This window comes from Bos taurus, chromosome 1 (genome assembly GCF_002263795.3).
Source record: "Bos taurus isolate L1 Dominette 01449 registration number 42190680 breed Hereford chromosome 1, ARS-UCD2.0, whole genome shotgun sequence".
Classification (NCBI taxonomy): Eukaryota; Metazoa; Chordata; class Mammalia; order Artiodactyla; family Bovidae; genus Bos; species Bos taurus.
The window spans coordinates 150,047,216-150,067,749 of NC_037328.1; the positions used below are offsets into that span (position 1 = coordinate 150,047,216).

The 20,534-nt window shown below is 44.4% G+C and overlaps 1 protein-coding gene and 1 long non-coding RNA gene across 2 annotated transcripts in view; both read right to left on the minus strand.

Moving 5' to 3' along the window:
- The window catches only part of KCNJ6 (potassium inwardly rectifying channel subfamily J member 6), a 343,139-nt gene that overhangs the window by 248,869 nt on the left and 73,736 nt on the right, over positions 1-20,534 (minus strand). Inside the window, exon 2 of the mRNA XM_059889585.1 lies at positions 7,171-7,222. Coding sequence (XP_059745568.1) covers positions 7,171-7,195 — 25 coding nt within the window. The 5' untranslated portion in view covers positions 7,196-7,222. The remainder of the gene's footprint in view (positions 1-7,170; positions 7,223-20,534) is intronic.
- LOC132346072 (uncharacterized) lies at positions 17,496-19,076 on the minus strand. Its single transcript, XR_009495772.1, has 2 exons — positions 18,698-19,076; positions 17,496-18,492 (listed from the first exon to the last, which is right to left on the minus strand). It is a non-coding gene; the product is annotated as an uncharacterized lncRNA (long non-coding RNA).

Sequence of the window (20,534 nt, forward strand, 5' to 3'; positions counted from 1 at the left end):
GACCAACGTCTGGGTACCCACCTCTGCCTGGAAGGTGACATCGTCCTTTTCCATTGGGGTTATTGTTTCCTGTTGCTATTTTAGTCACTAAGTCGTGTCTCACTCTTTTTTTGACTCCATGGACTGTAGCCCACCAGGCTTCTCTGTCTGTGGGATTTCCCAGGCAAGAATACTGGAGTATGTTGCCATTTCCTCCTCCAGGGGATCTTCCCGACCCAGGGATCAAACCTGCATTTCCTGCTTTGACAGCTGGATTCTTTATCTCTAGCCCCCTGGGAAGCCCTTTCCACTGGGGAGGGGTTGGCGAAACTGGTGTCTTGTGTTGAAATCCCATATCCTGCCCAATGGGGCTGGGGGTAGGCGTGGGCAACAGTGCCATTGAGAGGGTGGGCAGGCATTTCCCAAAGGGGATACAGGGCTTTCAACACCACAGCAAGCAGTGCAGGGCCAGAGTTTAATACAGAAGTGGACTGTCTCCTTCCTCCTGCCAACAGGAACCCCACACTCTGGGACAAAGGTGCCCCTGTGGAGAATCTCGTTGCCTGCTCTCCTGGGCTCCTGGGGCTCCCACTTGAGCTTCCTGTTCCATGGGCCGGTTCTGGAGCCATGGTGGTGGTCATCCTTGCCCTTGCGGACTCTTCTGCTTTCTGCTGGACCCGTCCTGGCTCTAGGTTCTCAGCTCCTGGACTCACCTTTCCCCTCTTAGCTCTTTTGCTGCACTTAAGTGCTTCCCTGTCACCCATGGGAAAAAAATCCAGGCTTCGGACTCACCTTTTTATGACCTGACTCTTGCCTGGGTGCCCAGCTGTCAGCTGTCTTGATGCCCTGACTCTTCACTGCTGTTCCGTCAGTGCTGGCTGTCCCGAAAGCTAGCCATTCCCTTGCTTCCCTGAGCTGGATCCTGGGTGCTGGGTGCGGGCACTCACATCCCCACTGGTTGCCTGGCGAAACCCGTACAGCCTTTTGCTGTTGTTGTTTTGATTTATTTTTGGCTGTGCTGGGTCTTGGTTGGGTGCTTGGTCCTGTTGCACTATAGCATGTGCGAATCTTAGTTCCCTGGGATAGAACCCACATTCCTTGCTTTAGAAGGTGGATTCTTAACTACTGGACCCCCAGGGAAGTCCTGAAACCTGCATATTCTTTGGGTGCCTATATAATGCCTGCACACAGGGGCTGGTGGTTTAGTCACAAAGTCATGTCCGACTCTTGCGACAGCATGGACTGTAACCCGCCAGGCTCCTCTGTCCATGGAATTCTCCAGGCAAAAATACTGGAGTGGGTTGCCATTTCCTTCTCCAGGGGATCTTCCCGACGCAGGAATCCAACCCAGGTCTCCTGCATTGCAGGCAGATTCTTTACTGACTGAGCTACGCGGGAAACACCCGCCCCACCCCCCGACCCCCGCCCTCGCCCTCCCTTCCCCCGCCCCTCGCCCGGCACACAGCGGTGCGCCTCAAACCGCGGTGCTTGCCAAGCGACCTCTGCAAGACCCTCATTCTGGGTGCTCTACCCGTTGGTCTCCGCCTCCTTCAGCCCAAACACTGCACGTGTTGTGAGCAAGGACCCCATTTTCTTGTCTTCCAGGGCTTAACACAATGCTGGAGTGATCAGAGCAGCTCATTCTCAGGAGAGAATGAATAATTAAAACCACTGTGTTTTAATGAAGCTAATTTAATATGCAGTGACTGTAATTGGTTCTCACTCTTCATTTCATTTGACACGAGCACGCTTGGAGTCTGGGCTAAATTTGAACGATTTCTTTCATGGCAGGAGGAGGGATTCCCTCTTCATTCAAGCAGGCAGCCAAGATCTCTAAGTGCCTCAGGAAACAGGCCATGTCTGTGGACAATGGGAGGGACTGCGGTTCGCTCACCTTGGTCCTGACTGGGAGAGGATTGCTCGGGGTACAGTGGCTGCTCTGCTGTTTATCTGAAGATAGTGATGGGGAACTCTTTGCTGTGCAGGTGGGTTATAGTTGCGATGATCACAGGGATGATGGAAGGCACAGCCTGAGTAGGATGGTTCGTGGGGAGGACCTGAAGGGGTGCTCTGGGGCTCACATGCCCTAGAGAGGTTGGACAGAGGGCAGTGGAAAACCTCAGAGTCAGTTCCTCCCTCTGTGATTCTGAGTGTGCAGTGGCCAGCCCCAAGGACCGCCTACTGATTCAGGGATGTGCTCTGTACCTGTGCCTGATGTGCAGAAAGCTGCAAAAGGGGGAGCTCCAGGAATTCAGGCCGAGTGTTGGGGATTGGAGTGGGGTTTGGAAAGGGGCTCTGAAGCCTGGAGAAGGTGTCCTGGCCAAGCATTTCCACCTGTCCTGCCCCACAACTCCATCACTGCTAGCAGGACCAGACATTTGATTTTAATCCACATTGTTAGTGTACCCATACTGTGAGACTTCCTGTGCTGTGTCTGACATATTCCCAAGGACGGGGGAGATATACTGGCAATCAACAACCCTGAAGAGAATTACCTACAGAAAATTTATATAAGAATGACCTACAAAGGCACTCTTAAGGATCACGATTGCACAGCCCCTAGGCTATCTGCATGACTCTCAACACCTCCAATTTGTCACTGTCTGACTTAGATTCTAGGGGCCAGGACAGAGCCTCAGTGTTACCTCTGATGATAGAAAGTATGGGATTTGGTTTCCTTGTTGGGGTCACCATGTGCCTATTTATAGGCAAGGTTGGGAGTCTCCACTTGGGTCAGGCTTTCAGCTTGGTTTCCATTCTTGGGTGGGTAGTAAAATCTGGGTTCGTGACGGCCAAGTTCAGAGTAACTTCCTCTAGTCTGGAATTTTCTGCTGGCCCATTTGGAACAGGGTTTCTGATGGTTGAAGTATGAGAATATCCACTTCTAACAGATGCTAACAGAGATTAAAATGTCAAAGGGGAGTGGCAAAAATCAATAGCCTTTGAAACATTCAAAGTCACGGCCAATGAACCCATGCGTGCAGTGTATGAATTTTAACCTCCTGAACCTCCTTGTCAATATATCTGCTTGGCTCCTTTCTCTTCTCTTCTTGTCTTTGCCCCTGATTCTGTCTCTTTCCTCTTTATCAGCTCTTTTTCTGGGTTTTATATATATATACTTTATATATATGTGCTTCCCTGATAGCTCAGTTGGTAAAGAATCCGCCTCCAGTGCAGGAGACCCCGGTTCAACTCCTGGGTTGGGAAGATCCCCTGGAGAAGGGATAGGCTATCCACTCCAGTATTCTTGGGGTTCCCTTGTGGCTCAGCTGGTAAAGAATCCACCTGCAATGCGGGAGACCTGGGTTCAATCCCTGGGTTTGGAAGATCCTCTGGAGAAGGGAAAGGCTACCTACTCTAGTATTCTATCCTGGAGAATTCCAGGGATTGTACAGTCCATGGGGTCACAAAGAGTCGGATGTGACTGAATGACTTTCACTTTCATATATATATATATATATATATATTTCCTCCTGTATTTCTCTCAGGTGCATTTTCTTATATTTCATCTGTTTTTCTTCCTTTCTGTATTTTCTCTTATCATATCCCCTCTTCACTTCAACAATGAGACAAATATATTTTGAAGTCTTGTCATGTATTTATTCAAGTTGTTTTTTCATTGGTGGTGGTTTAGTTGCTAAGTCGTGTCTGACTCTTGTGACCCCGTGGACTGTAGCTCCCCAGGCTCCTCTGTCCATGGGATTCTCCAGGCAAGAATACTGGGGCGGGTTGCCATTTCTTTCTCCAGGGGATCTTCCCGACCCAGGGATTGAACCTGGGTCTCCTGCATTGGAGGCAGATTCTTTACCAACTGAGCTATGAGGGGAGCCCATTTTTCATTAAACATTTAAAAACCCTGTTAATATTTTTGTGTCCCTTGCTTGCCCTTTTAAAAAGTGATGAATGCTGTTTGTTTTTGAGATGGGTGATTAATGGCAAGTGATAGAAATACTCCCCATTCTGCTGTAGAAGACAAAGAAGAGACCCCCATCCTCGTGAGTGCACTGGCATAGCCATCATAAGCATGTGAACCCCAACAGGACTGGAGAAGAAGCACCCTCCAGTTCTAGTTAAACACAGGGATGTTCTAGCAACCAGATGGCTTTTGCTCGGCAGTTTAACAAGCAAAATGTTCTCTGGCTCTGGAAACCCATTCAGTGTGCTGTGTCCTGGGCATTCGTGGTTCTGTTTTTGTCTCTTTTCCCTGGTGATCATGGATTTGATGTTCCCATCAAATTTATCATGCAGTAATTAAATCACTGTGGACAGTGACTGCAGCCATGAAATTAAAAAAAAAAAAACCAAAACATTTACTCCTTGGAAGAAAAGCTATTACAAACCTAAATAGTATATGAAAAAGCAAAGACATCACTTTGCTGACAAAGGTCTATCTAGTCAAAACTATGGTTTTTCCAGTAGTCATGTATGGATGTGAGAGTTGGACCATAAAGAAGGCTGAGCATTGAAGAATTGATGCTTTCAAATTGTGGTGTGGAGAAGACTCTTGAGACTCCCTTGGATAGCAGGGTGATCAAACCAGTCGATCCTAAAGGAAATCAACCCTGAACATCCATTGGAAGGACTGATAATGAAGCTGAAGTTCCAGTACTTTGGCCACATGATGCAAAGAGCTGATTCATTGGAAAAGACCCTGGTGCTTGGAAAGATTGAGGGCATGCAGAGAAGGGGACAACAGAGGATGAGATGGTTGGATGGCATCACGGACTCAATGGACATGAGTTTGAGCAAGCTCCAGGAGATAGTGAAGGACAGGGAAGCCTGGTGTGCCACAGTTCATGGGATCCCAAAAAGTTGGACATGACTGAGGGACTGAACAACAGCAACAATTAAATGTTAATTTTTTTCTTAGCCTACAGATACACTCTCCTTCCATAAGTATGTATTCATTTCATAGCAGGAAGTTTTCCTATGTAGAATAAATATAAGGTTGTATATGACATTATTCAGGAATTTCATTTTTGGTGAAACATTTGTTAGTGTTGACCACATGATTAACTTTCATAGTGAGCCCCTCAGAGAGTAATATTGCATCTTATACATTTTATGGGAAAAGGAAATGGCAACCCTTTCCAGTATTCTTGCCTGGAAAATTCCATGAACATAGGAACCAGAGAGGCTACAGTCTTGGGGGTGTCAAAGAACCAGATGCAACTGAGCGCGTGCACACACACACACACACACATTTTATAATGTTATTTATCTTTGTTAGGATCAAGGGACTGAAATGTTGGATATGTTTCCAAGGTCTGTCTTCAAACTTTAAATTTTCTTTGTGCATTGAGCGCATATATGTTATTTATAAAAAGACTGAGCAAATTCTAGAAGAATGGCTATGCACTTTTATCTACCTGAGGGTCTGGAATTAAATTTTGGTGTCATTCTGTTAATCCAGTGGATGCATAGATCAAATTCACTAGAATAATTGCAGGGGCAGACATAAGACCAAAACCCAGCACATTAGGGAGGGTCCTGGGAAGGCCCTTATTTAAATCCATCTGAATCCAATAGAGAAGAAAAATGAAAATAACTTTATCAGAGATACTGACCAGTAGATCTCTTATAAGGCCCTTAATGGTTTACAAATTAGTTAGGTAAGTTAAAAAATATTCACTGAACTAGAATATCAGATACTAATAAGATCCTCATCATAAAACCTGTTAGCATCACAATTCACATGAGATACTATTTGGTTTAATGCACCGTACACCCCAGACTCCATCCCTGGACACTGATGCTAGTCCCAAGCTGTTGGTCTTTCTAGCGTTCATAGAATCTGTGTCTTTTGTGTTGATGGCTTTGGACTTGGAGATGAGTACTAAGTCTGTGGATGTGTTATGGATGGTGAATTACTTGGAGTGTCACAATCTCACTCCATATTTTGACAGCCCGGGCATGTCAGTTTCATGGTGGTCCTGGTACACTCACTGTTTCATTCCAGGTCTGAGAAGGACACCTGCTGTGACTCAAGGTCCTCTCCCTGACAAAGAACCAGTTTGGTGTTCTTTGAATCAAGTGGTAAGTCCTCTGAACGTTTCTATGTCTGCAAGGCTAGAGGCAGAGAGAAGGGTAGAACGGAGTAAAGGCAGGGGATACTCAGAAGGGAGAGAGGAAAAGAGGCATGTGAAGTGAAGCATCTTGTTCTTCACTAAGTCCCTAAGAGCTATCGTTTACATGGTGTGGTTAGGCAGAGGTTTGGGGTGAGGAATTAGAGAAAGTGATGCACAGAATCTTGTATCGCTCCCTTTCCTTGGAGTCAGAACGTTCAGAGACAAGGGTTCATTATCCGTGCTACAGGAAAACAGGCGTATTTAAATCATCTCGGGATTTGAGAAAAAGTAGCAGGAGGAGACAGAGGGGCAGTTAAACGTGGGCCAGATCCATGGTTAATTTGCCGGCTGCTTCTAAATAGGTGTTTATGGCCCTGAGGGTAATGGAGAGGTGTTTGCCTTGCCACTTTAGATGTGAAATCTATCACCGGAAAAAGTACCTTTCCAAGGGGAAAAGTCTGTGTGGTCTGTTTATTTCATATCCGTATGGTCTTCAATATTTAAACGTCAACACAGGAAATTGCATTTCTCAGTTTGCAGGATTTATTATAATTAATTTTTTCTGTTCTCTACAAAACGCTTCGTGTATCCTGCTTATTTGGCTTAAGGGCTTAGAGCATTATACTGCGGATGGATCTGAAACCTAAATCATTGCAACTGCCTACATCTCAAGTACTCCACTACTGGTTAATGGTTTTCTCTGAAATTTCTGAACCACCTAACAGGTCTAATAACAATAAACCATTTTTGCTCTCTTTAAATTATCCAGCCTATGGAATATCTGCACACAAAACTTCAGCTTTAGACTTCGTCTAAACCTCTTAAGTCAGCTTAAAATTATTGTGGTTCTCAATGCCCAGTGCAGTGTTACAAATAAAATCTATTCTGATTCTTTAGCTCCAAACGTTAGGTGAACATTTCAGTACAGAATTGGACCTTGTGAGAGATGAATTTTGAATACTGCATAACATAACATTAACACAATATGATCTGTGTTAAATAGACCTTGGCTATGACAAGAGTGAAAGATAATCGGATAATCACAAGGGGATGTGTTTTTTTGCAGTATTCTGTAGTTTTCCATTCAAAATCAAAGGTGAAGAATAAATTTCAAGTTACTCACTCATGGATTCTGTCAACTTGGCCATCGTTGAAATTTCCTCTTTGTGCTTTTCCTGGAGGTGAGAAAAAAAGATAATTATATATAAAGCACATCTTAAATATGAATCAACACAGTGGGTCTGTAACAACAGCTCTCTGTCACACCCCTTTCTCTTCTGTTAGAATTTGGTCACCAAAGATGAAATGAGTTTTCAAATCTCACATTATTGCTCTATGATCAGCCAGTCACTGACAAGAGCTGTTTAGGACCCTAAAAAATGCTAGGGCTCTTGGAAGTGATCTTGGATATATGTAATTGGTGACGCACGACCAGTTTTCAAAAACCTGTTTGACACTGGAGTTTTGACATCCTTATGCCAATCTTTCGCTCTCTATTTTCTCCTGTTGGAGCTTTTTTGGTATTTTTGGAGCTGGTATTTTTGCAGTTATTTGGTTTCTTTTTTTCCTAAAAGCTAAGTAAATCTGCTTACACATTTTTCTTTGTCTTTTTTTTAACTCTTGGAGTTTTAATTTTTTTTTTTTGAAGTAAATCAGTTTTAATGGGTTTATGACCCTATTTTGGGGTGAAAACATTTTGTTTCAACTGGGATGTAGGTTATAACCCACTGAATTTGAGAACCAGAATGCCCATACATAAATTATGAAAATGTAGTACGCATGCGTGCATGCTCAGTTTCTTTGTGAATTCCTGGATGGTAGCCCGCCAGGCTCCTCTGTCCATGGGATTTCCCAGGCAGGAAATTTCCAGGCAGGAAATTTCCCACTGGTGTGGGTTGCCGTTTCCTTCTCCAGGGGATCTTGCCAACCCAGGGAATCGAACCTGCCTCTCTTATGTCTCCTGCATTGGCAGGCAGGTTCTTTACCCGCTGAATCTACTATTTTACTCATTAGCCATGAATCTGTTGTAATTAGGAGCTTACTTTGGACTGTTAAGAATAATGGTTCTCTTTTTTGAAGTTTCTGTTCAATTTCTTTAAGTTCCTTAGATTCTTAACATGTGTAGTAGCTGCTATTATTTTCTTATTTTTTGCAGCCTTGTTTTTTTCTGATGATGAAACCTATACAGGGAGAAGGAAATGGCAACCCACTCCAGTGTTCTTGCCTGGAGAATCCCAGGAATAGGGGAGCCTGGTGGGCTGCCGTCTATGGGGTCACACAGACTCTTTTTTGCAACCTTGTTTTTTTCTGATGATGAAACTTATATATACTCATTACTTAAAAAACTCAGACTATATTGAAAAATTATAAATAAAAAATAGAATTCTTTCATAAGGCCAATCCACAGAGAAAACCACTGTAGTATTTTGGCGAAAACCTTCTATTCCAGTTTCTATACCTGTAAAAATATACAGATATGGAAATATAATCCCCCTTTTATAAATAGAAATATCTATACTACATATACAATGTTAGAAGCTACTCTCACTTAACACAGTATCATACACCTTTTATGTCAATAAAGGTAGAATGCATCATTTTTAGTGACTGCATGGCATTCATCATGAGTTACATAATAATTTCCTTTATCTAGATTCCACTGAATTTGGTTCAAATTGTCACTATTTTATAAAACACTGTGATGAACGTATTTTGAACTCAAGTATCTGTGCCCTTGTCCTGTCAACACTGAGGATAAATATTAGGATTAGGTATGATTGGGTTAAGAGTATGACTATTAAGAATTTTGACACTTGTAGCCCAATTTGTCCCCCACAAACGCTGACTCTGATTATGTTAAGAAACATTTGTGCGTTCTTGTTAGCTTGTCAGTGGCATTAGCACTACCCTCCCCCAAAATCTTTGCCAAACTGATAGGCAGAAAGTTGTCTCTTGAGCCTTTATACTGCCATTTTTACTTCTCTGACTGTCTGTTTATGAAGGACCATAGCACGCCTTCACGTGGAGTAGGCACGTCACTGACTCTGTCGTGGAGCAGTCCTCCAGCCCTACGCCATCAACATTCCGCTTCTTAGAAGTCCAAGGTGGCATTTAGTTTTCCCGAGTGCCATAGTTTAGTGCTGAACTCTTCGCAGTTGCTTGGCTAGGACTTGAGCCAATGGGTCCTGGCTTGAATACTGAAATTCAGCTCATAGCACTATGATTCATTCTTCCAGAGCCAGTATTCCCAAACTCAAAGGGTCTGCTATGAGTGTCAATAAACGACTTTGCACATCCCAAGTACACTTGATTTTCACAAGTCCTTCATTAACAGCAGTGAAACCTGGGCACCGCCTCGTCTTTAAACTAATACTTGCCCTTGAGAAGAGGAGGAGAGCTGAGAAACCGCAATCTACCATCCTGCTGTAGAGGCATTAACCGTGATGGTTGGCCCTCCACGTGGTTTATATCAAGATGGAAAGAACTGGCATAGCTACTGGAGAGGCTAAGAGCATTGAGTGGCAGAGAAAAACAAGCCAGGCGGAGAGGACCTTGTCACAGCAGCACGGGTTCACACGAGCGCGCACAGAGGCTGCTTCAAAGGTGAGTCTACCCTAGCAGTCGATGGCAGTTTATGCATCGATGCAACTCCACGGTGAGAACTCACTGAATTCATCCTTCACCTGCAGGGCCCTTGTTCTGTCTCTGCTTGCTCTGACTCTCCACTTCACCTCCTAGCTTAGTTCTTCTGCTGATTTTTCCCTGTACCCCCACCCCTACTTAGACCATCTCTCCTTATATCCTGGTCTGTAACTGGTCTTCCCTTTATTCTCTGTGCCCATCAGGTCTTACTCTGCATCACTGACCTATTCAACTTGGCCCTCTCCTAATGGTCCCAGTGGTGAGACTCCCCAAACCCCTGGCACTCAGCTTCCAGGCATTAGATCCTTACAAAGCCCTGTTGGGTTTGTCTGTCTTCCTGTGTGTATATCACTGTGTTATCTCTTATGAACCTGCCACCTTTTGCACCCCAATCTTGCTCATGGGCAGTCCTTGCAGATATTTTTATACAGATATGTTGGATATCCTGGAGAAATCAAATACTGCCTGTATCAGCATTTTCCTTTTCCCTGTAGTTAAATGAAAACTTCTGACATCGACAAGGGGAGGGGCCCATAAAAATTCTACATTTAGCCCTCTCAGTCTGACTCATCTATGTCATAATTTATGGTGGAAATCATGACATGTTTCTATGTAAGTAGTTTAATCATCCTAGGAGATGTCTTTAAACTCCTTATGTCCTTCCCTCAATATCAGAAGTTGAGGTTTGCAATTACATGGCATGTATACTCGACGAAGGATTTATACTTCATTTGAGCAAATTCTCCTCCTTTTTCTAAAGCCGAGAGCTCCCTCCAAAATAAACTTGCTGGTTATTGGATTACAATACTGGGAAGAGATTTGGAATGATAACAGGTTAAACCTGGAAGAGATTCTTTTAAAGACCATCAAGTCCAACCCCACGGTAACGCACCTGATGTAACTGAAGCAAATACTGATCTCTGGCATTTGTACCAAAAACAACAGAGCAGCTTTCCCCGAAGCGCGTGAGACCCAAGGCTGCCTGGCTCCCAGGAAACGACTCGTATGAGTATCAACAGCTGCTGGCCATGCACCCCATATCCTGTTTTCAAACCCTCCACCAGAACACTAAGTCCCAGAACCTTGACACACTCCTTGGATGAGCTGGGTTCTTCTGCTCTAAGACGAACTCCACTTAGAACTGTGTTGTCACATATTTAATGGGATAACAGAAACATTTAGAGTTTTGGCGAATCATGATGACATGTTTGAACAAAACATGTTCAAGGATGCTGAAAAAAGTCCCAAGTGTCTTGTTAAAAATCACATCAAACTCTTTGGGCCAGAGCATTGACTCTCAGGGCCAGTGGGTATTTACTTTTCTTACTGTCTGACTCTATTCTCTCTATCATACCCGAAATATAAATAAAAAGCTCAGCAGTTTGCTTGAGATGTCTGCATGTGCACGTGTGTGTGTGTGTGTGTGTGTGTGTGTGATTTATACCCATACTTCTATTTCAGTTGGGGTGAATGTGGCTTCCTACCAGAACCACGCCAGATAAATACTTCCTTCTGTCTGAAATGACAGAGAGATTTTTAATGGGGGCAATTATAACAGAGCTTATAATTTACAAACCAGTCAGTCCTAAAGGAGATCAGTCCTGAATTTTCATTGGAAGGACTGATGCTGAAGCTGAAGCTCCAGTATTTTGGCCACTTGATGCGAAGGGCCAACTCATTGGAAAAGACCCTGATGCTGGGGAAGATTGAGAAAAGAAGGAAAAGGGGATGGCAGAAGATGAGATGGTTAGATAACATCACCAACTCAATGGACATGAGTTTGAGCAAACTCTGGGAGATGGTGAAGGCCAGGGAAGCCTGGTGTGCTGCTGTCCGTGGGGTCGCAAAGAGTCAGACACAACTTAGCGACCGAACAACAACAATATAGCAGAATTGGACTGTAACTCAAAGCTACGACGAAGACACTGTGCGTGGGGGTAGGTTGGGGTGGGGCTGATTCATGAGTGCCAAGTCTTAGCGTGGCTGGAGGAGGGGATTTTCCACCTCACGGGGCTCCCTCGAACACAGAGGGCAGGAGCTGGAACCGCTGAGTGAGGTCTGCGTGTAGAGCAGAGCGGCTGTCTTACTTTCTGGAACCCAGAAGTAGGTTTTTCAGGATGAGGGGGAAACTCATCAGAGTTGATGTATTTCAAACCAGTCATATTTGCATTTTGGATATTTTTATCTCTCTAAAAATGTGTGCTTATATTCATCAGAGAACTGATTTAAAAAAAAAAAAGTTGCAACCGCTTAAAGGAACATTTGTATAAAGTGGGAAATGATAGTTATTTTATGAGCTTCTATCCTCACTGGAGACCTCACCTCTAGGTTAAAGCAGGGGTCACACATTTCCCACCTTATCCTTTGGGTTCTCTGCAAATGTGCCAGCTGTCGCCCCCATCTGCAGCTTCCCTTTTCCACTTCCCTGACATGACACCATAGGAGGTCACTGGAGGGTTGATTTAAAGGGAAAATGCCACGTCCTCAGATAGCCCATCAAATGAGTGTTCTTCTAATGGGGTGCCATATGTTGCCTTGAGTTGCTACTGAAAAATATCACTGGTCTCAGGATTTAAGAGCCACTGATTAGCTTTTTTGCCTAATGGAAAACTCATGGAAATGAGTAGCCAGCACGCAACTATGGTTTGGGAGAATACCATAGGAACCCCTCCCATTTATTTCACACTTATTATGCCCTGGGACTATGTCAAGGGAGTTGGTAGATTAGTTCATTTAATTCCCACCATGACCCTGTGATGGAAACGCTCTAACCTCCACTTTGGGGATGGAGCAATCAAGGCACAGAGAGGGTCACCAAACTGCCCAGGTCACAGAGCTGGGAAGGAGTGGAGTTGGATGTCAAACCCGAAAGTTCAAACTCATGGAGCCAGAGCAGGCTCACAGAGGAAGAGCTTTGTTGTGTCAAGGAGGACTAAAGATGGAATACCCTGATGGGTCAGTGGTTGGGACTCTGCTTTCACTGCTGAGGGACTGGGTTCAATACCTTTGGAGAACTAAGATCTTGCAAGCAAGCAGCACAGCATGGCCAGAAAAAAAAAAAAAAATATAGAAGAGTGATGGGGGAGGGAGGAACAAGATCGAATATTCCAGGTAGAGAAGCAGAGATGGGGAACCATGGTACTTGGGGAGCAGCAGGTCCCCGAGGCCAAGTGTGAGAAGAGGGGAGGGGCCAGCTTAGAAGGTGGGGGTGTCCAGTGTGCAGACCGCAGAGGTCAGGCTGAGTCACTTCGGAGGGAGACCTGGGCTGGAGACGGGGTGAGATGTGTGGGAGGAGGGGGCAGGGGGCAGGGGGCCAAGGCCTGAACCAGTGTGGGCACCTTGGGGAAACCCAGAGAACTCTCTCTTAGCAGCCAAGGAACAAGGAGGCTTGAGGAACTGAGAACTTGTCCCTTAGAATGCGGTACAATGTTATGTAGTATAGTTAGGTTTTTTCTTTAAAAAAATTTTTATAGTTACACTGGGTCTTAGCTGCCACACGTGGGATTTTCGTTATAGCATGTGGCCTTCTCTCTAGTTGTGGCTCTTGGACTCCAGAGCACGTGGACCCAGCAGCTGCAATTATGGGGGCTCAGTAGTCACCCCGTAGCATGTACAATCCTAGTTCCCCAACCAGGGATCGAACCCGTGCACTGGAAGTCCCTAAGTTAGTTACTTTTATCCTTGTTTTACTTGTTGAAGGACTCCTAAGGTGATCTAAAGATCTAAATGATTTGGGGTAAAGAAAAAAAATGGTAGGGGTGTGTTTGAAGGAGGAGATGAAATTCTTCCAGGGCAGGGCAAGCAGGATGCTTTTGGTGACACGGCCTCCTTTGCACAAGGTGAGACCCCATCTCTCCGAGACACCCTTTCCAAGCTCCTTGTGTACAGGTCCCCTTGCAGGGCTCCCTAGGCTGTGTCCCTGCGGCCGTGTTGACTAGACTTGGGAGGGGTCTCCTGCACGGAGGTATTAGGATGACTTATAAAAATAAATGAACTCAAGACTGTCCTTGTACTCATATCACCTCCATTCGCCTGTGCTCCAGGGTGTGTCTCAGGTAGGAGGAAAGGCTTTGGAGTATCACCCTGGGTCCTTTCCTGGAAGCAAGTGGAGCACCTGAGCTTCACTTGCCAAGAGAGGCAGGTGGCAGGGCTGCATCAGAAAACTGCTGGACTGCACGGCTATAGTTTCTCCAAACCTCTGTGTGTATCCTCCCCTGCTCAAAAAACCCTGTGGGCTAGTGACACTCCAGACTTCCTGTACCAACATCCCAGCAAGTTCTCATGATGCCCAGTGTGGCTGATTTCTTGGAATATTGATGAGTGACTCATTCCTCTTTTCCTAGAGCTCCTGGAAATATCATAAAATATAGGACAAGCATCATCGCTCTCATCACATCAAGATGTTCTCTTTAAAGAGAATGCTGAGCTCAGCTGCAGAGAGGCTTTGAGGAGATGGGGACAACTGAAACACGCAGAGGCGGCTCTCACTGCCACCAACCCCAGGAGGCACGCCTGTCGGAGGACACACCAGTGTGAGGCTCACTGCAGCCCTCCAGGACTCAGCGACGGCGTGCTGAATCTTGGAAGCAGCCTGGAATTCCCTCTTGGCTTCATCTCACTCCATCTATTGCCTCCCTCTGGGCCAGTATTTCTCTGAAGCTCTAGTCACCTCCAGGACTATCTTTCAGAACCCTAGACCTTACAGGGGCCGATGCCTCCTCCGCTCAGCTTCATCAGAGGCAGTGGTTTTGCTAAACTCTCCTTGTTCACAAGAGGAAGGGGAAAAGAGTTTGTAACATGTCCCTTCTTTTCCATTTTCCTTTCGCCCACAGTGCAGGTTCTGAGCACAGTGAGTGCTCCAGTAGCTGCCCTTGCCTTTCCAGCTCTGCCCTGTTCCGTGGTTAAGTCAGAACACTTTCCTTGGAGAGCTGGCTTCTGAGGGCCTCTTCAGGCACATTTCCCATCACTCTTTGCTCCTAAACTACATTCCTGCCAAATGAGCCCCTTTTGGCACCTGGACGCGTTGCATCGTTCCACCCCTCCTCTTGCCTTCTTTGCCTGCACGGTCCGCATCTCCTTGTCTTTCAGATTTAACTTCCCATTTGGCATTATCCCTGCCTACTACTTTTCTGGTGACCGTTCTCTCTGAGCCCCAGCACCTGCAGATACCTCTGGCATGACTTCCAGAGGCAACAGTGAAGACAGCTTCAGGAACAACTAGAAAACTCAAAAGAATTTATCTCTTTGTTTCCAAAGAAGAGAAAGCAAAATCCCCAAATGAAACAAAAGAATGAATATGGATACCAAGGGGGAAAGGCAGGTGGGAGGAGTTGGGAGATTGGGATTGACGTATATACACTATTGATACTATCTATAAAAGCGAAGAGGAACTAAAGAGCCTCTTGATGAAGGTGAGAGAGGAGAGTGAAAAAGCTGGCTTAATCAATATTCAAAAAACTAAGATCATGCCATCCGGTCCCATCACTTCAAGGCAAGGAAAAGTGAAAGTGAAAGTAGCTCATTTTCTGGGCCAGTAAAGAGTTGTGTCTGACTCTTTGTGACCCCATGGATTATACAGTTCATGGAATTCTCCAGGCCAGAATACTGGAGTGGGTAGCCTTTCCCTTCTCCATGGGATCTTCCTGACCCAGGGATCGAACCCAGGTCTCCCGCATTGCAGGCGGATTCTTTATCAGCTGAGCCACCAGGGAAGCCCAAGAATACTGGAGTGGGTAACCCATCCCTTCTCCAGCACATCTTCCTGCCCAGGAACTGAACCACCGGGGTCTCCCACATTTTAGGCAGATTCTTTACCAACTGAGCTATCAGGGAAGCCAAGTAGATGGGGGAAAATGAAAACAGTGACAGATTTTATTTTCTTGGGCTCCAAAATCACTGTGGACGGTGACTGCAGCCATGAAATTAAAAGATGCTTGCTCCTTGGAAGAAGAGATATGACAAACCTAGACAGTGTGGTAAAAATCAGAGACATCACTTTGTCAGCAAAGATCTGTATAGTCAAAGCTATGGTTTTTCAAGTAGCCATGTACAGATATGAGAGCTGGACCATAAAGATGGCTGAGCACCTAAGAATTGATACTTTTGAACTGTTGTGTTGGAGAAGACTCTTGAGAGTCCCTTGGACTGCAAGGAGAAGATCAAACCAGACAATCCTAAAGGAAATTAACCCTGAATACTCACTGGAAGGACTGATGCTGAAACTGAAGCTCCAATACTTTGGCCACCTGATGCAAAGAGCTGACTCACTGGAAAAGTCACTGATGCTGGGAAAGATTGAAGGCAGGAGGAGAAAGGGATGGCAGAGGATGAGATCGTTGGATAGTATCACCGACTCAATGGATATGTGTTTGAGCAAGCTCCAGGACTTGGTGATGGACAGGGAGACCTGGCGTGCTGTAGTCCATGGGGTCTCAAAGAGTCGGATATGACTTAATGACTTAATAAAAACAAATAAAACAGATAGCTAATGAGAACCTACTGTATAGCACAGGGAACTCCATTCAGTACTCTGTGGTGACCTAAACGGGGAGGAAATCTGAAAAAGAGGAGATACATGTATGCTGCTGCTGCTGCTCAGTCGCTTCAGTCGTGTCCGACTCTGTGCGACCCCATAGACGGCAGCCCACCAGGCTCCCCCGTCCCTGGGATTCTCCAGGCAAGAACACTGGAGTGGGTTGCCATTTCCTTCTCCAATGCAGGAAAGTGAAAAGTGAAAGTGAAGTCACTCAGTCATGTCCGACTCTTAGCGACCCCATGGACTGCAGCCTACCAGGCTCCTCCGTCCATGGGATTCTCCAGGCAAGAGTGCTGGAGTGGGGTGCCATCGCCTTCTCCAAGATACATGTGTAGATACAGATAATTCTCTTTACTGTGCAATAGAAACAAACTCAACATTGCTAAAGCAATTATATGCCAATAAAGTTAATTAAAAAAAGAATGAATAGAAGGAGTAAAGTTTCTGGTAACAGTTGTGAGTTTCCTCACATGGGATGCTGGCTCATCATTTGTCCAGAATGTTCCAGAAGGATTTCTGCTCTAGGAAGTGATGCAATAGAATGATGCAATGAATGAATTTTAGAGCCCTTCTAAAGTTGTTTCAAATATGTGGTTATAGTTTAAGGGGGAAAATAAATTACACAGAGAAAACAACTGCTCAGAGCTCACAACTCCCCTGCCTTTTAACTTCTGCATATAGTTTGCATTGGCAGGGATGAGCTAACTTCTTCACTAGGGCTGGGCTGTGTTGTCATGAGGCAATTTGTCCATGTTCTGCCTCAAGAACTGCCTGGGTTGCAATGGAGAGCAAGGGATTTAGTTATTTGTCTATTCTTCCATTCATTCATTCATTTATGGCTCAGTTTTGTGAGGGATGATCACGGACAGCCTTTGAGAGGGCCATGATCAAGTGTTTTTTTTTTTTTTTTTTTCTTTTTCAGGAAGATTAATCCCAGGGTGAAACTTTAGACTGGGCTGCTCAATATTGGATAACCCATGTGGAAATGCCCCAGTGAGATGGGGAAGCCAGTGGAGCACAGTAACAGCTCCTTCCCAAGCCAGGCCACTCTTGGGCACTGTTGGTGTCCAGAGAAGTGGTGTGGATGGTTGTTTTCAAAACAGAGGTCATCCCTGCTGAACTGGGTCAGAGGAGCCAGAGAGCCCCAGCTATTCCAACCATCAGAAATCAGCCTGTTACTTATGCATGTGTGAGAGAGGATGTTGGAGACAAGGAGATGAAACCCTTCCATCTCTCATCTGTGTCAATACCAAAAGACTAAGTCGGAGGAGTATTTAAAAATGTTATTTTGAAAAATTCAATTTCATAACCAAATGTGACATTTACTGGACTGGAGAATGAGGAACATTTACTGATAAAAATAATTTCATTTTATGTGCTTCTTGCCACATTTGCAGCTTGAACTTCTGTTTGGGCAGAGGAGGGAAGGGAGAGATGGTTACCCCTTCACTGGGTACCTCACAGCTCATTCTTAGCAGCGCACAACTCTGAGAAGAAAGGAAAGCAAGAAAGTGCCATTTCCATAAGCTTTTGTCTTTCATTCTTTGTCCCACTTCCTCTTTTCTATTTACAATTAACCTCCTATTTCAGCTTCTGGGAAAATGGCATAGATGTACTTTTCTCTATTCCTCCCACTTTGTACAACTAGAAAACCATGAACATTACAATCATACCTCAAAGATATTGTGGGCTAGGTTCCAGACCACCTCAATAAAGTAAATATCATGATAAAGTGAGTTACACACAGTTTCTGGATTCCCAGTGCATATAAAAGCTATGTTTATGCTATGCTCTAGTCTATTGAGTATGCATTAGCATCAGGCCTAAAAGAAATACCCATATTTAAATTTAAAAAATACTTTTTTTTGCTAAAAAGATGCTAACCACCATCTGAGCCTTCAGCGAGTTGTAAACTTTTTGCTTGTAGAGGGTTTGAAATATGGTGAGACTTAGCAGAATTCTGACATAGAAACAGGAAGTGAGTAAATGCTATTGAAAAAAATTGTACCAAGAGACTTGCCTGATGTAGCGTTGCCCCAAATCTTCAATTTGTAAAACATGCAATGTTGGCTAAGTGCAATACAGTGACGCACAATAAAATGAGGTCTGCCTATATACACACATACAGCAAGCGTACAAAGTGGACAGAACGTGGCAGAGACTTTGAGCCTGAACTTTGAGCCTGAAGAACAATGGTGGTGAGTTCCCTGTTGTTGTTGTTACTTCTTCCTTTTTGCTTCTTATATCCCAGACCGGATCCTAGGGAAGCTGGCAACATGGAAACGTCAGTGGATACAGAAAAAAAATGCCCCAGGAAAAGTCTGCCCTCTCTAGCCAAGTACTAAGGGAGAGGTAGCCTAGAAAGACGGAAAACTTTTAGACGATAACTTCTCTACTCCAAGCCCAAACTACACTGAAACAACTGCAACCTCACCCTGAGAGCAAAGGATGAATGGGTAGCCTCGACTCTTACCCTTGCCAGTCTGTAGCAAGGCACGCACACCTCCCGCCAGGATGGTATCAGAGAAGACAGAGGGAGGGGCCCAGATTTTCACCCTGGCTGAGGGGTAATAGCTGCCCCCACTCAGAGAGCTCATGGGGAGCCTGGACTTCTCCCCAGCCTCAGCAGTAATGAAGCTACTCTCCCCATCCCCAGGAGGGTGGCGTTGGAAGAATCCTACTGCAGAGCCAGGACTTCCACCACTACTGCTCATCAGTAACACTGCCACTTCAGAGAAGTGTAGTGAAGACGACAGGGGAAGCATCAAGGAGGTACTCCCCTCAGCCAGGGTGGTATCACTCCCACCCAGTGGTAACAAAGATCCTCCCTAATCCTTGTGTCAAAGGACACTGACATCACAATGGTGTAATTAAGAGGAACCCCCCCCACCCCACCCCCTCACCACAAGCCTGGGGTCAGGAGAGAGCTGCTGTAATACGAGATTTAAACAAGATCCATAGTCTTATAATCCTCATAAGTCTTATAATCCTCCCAACGTCTAGCATTCCACATGCTGGCAAGGTAGTGCTCAAAAACATCTAGGTTTCAATCGAAAAATTCACTTGTCCCCAAAAGGAAGAGAAAGAGCTCAAATTGAATGAGAAAAAGACAATCACCAACGTTGACATGACACAGACCTTAGAATTATCTGAAAATTTTAAAGCACTTAATACAAACGCTTCAACAGGCAATTATAAACGTGATGAAACAAACATTTTAAAAGTCTCAGCAAAAAAATGGTGTCAGAAAAAAATTTAGCAAGTGTAGAGGAAAACCACATGGAAATGCTGGAACTAAAAATTACAAACACTGAGGAAAGAAAGGTCCATGAGTGAACTCAGCAGCAGAGTGGAGAGGATGGAGGAAAGTAGAAGTGAGTTTGAAGAGAGAATAAATATAAATTACTCAGTAAGAACAACAGAGAGAAAACAGACTTAAAAAGGAGTCAACAGACCCTTGAGAACATGTGGGTCTGTAATGAAGATCTAACACTAATGTTGTCGAGTACCAGAAGAGGAGAAGGAGGCAGGGACTGAAAGCATATTTAAATCTTCCCAAATTTAAAAAAATATTAATTCAAGAAGTTTACTGAATCCCATATAAGATAAATCCAAAGACCCCTACACAAAGACATGTCATAATCAAACTTCTTTTTTTTTTATTTTTATTTTTTTCATAATCAAACTTCTAAAAGCTAGAGAAAATCTTGAGGACATCCAGAGAAATGACACAATACTTCAGGGGAAAAAGAATTCAAATAACAGTGAACTTCTCATCAGAAAATATGGGGGCCAGAAGGAAGTGGCTTGGTGTTTTTCAGTTACTGTAAAGAAAGAATCATAAATCCAGAATTCCATACCAGCAAAAAAAAAATCCTTCTTGAATTAAGAAGAAATTAAACCATTTTTAGATGATGAAAAACAAAGAGAAGTTGTCAACAGCAGACCCACTCTCAAAGAATGGTGAAAGGAAGCTATCTAAACAAAGAAAAAATGATAAAAGAAGGGTTTTTGGAAAACTATAAAGTGAGAAAATGACACGGAAAGAGCAAATGTAGAGGTAAATACGATAGACTATAATTCCCGTGATGGTAAAGGTAGGTTGAAAGTAAAAAGATGGAAAAAGATATACCACACTAACATGAATGAAGAGAAAGCAGGTGTGGCTTTATCAGCATATAGAATAGACTTCAGAGCAAAGAACATACCGGAGATGGAGAGAAGTATTTTGTAATGACAAAGGGTCAGCCAGCCAAGAGCATGCAGCGATCTTAAATGCATATGCACCAAACAACAGGGAAGCAAAATAT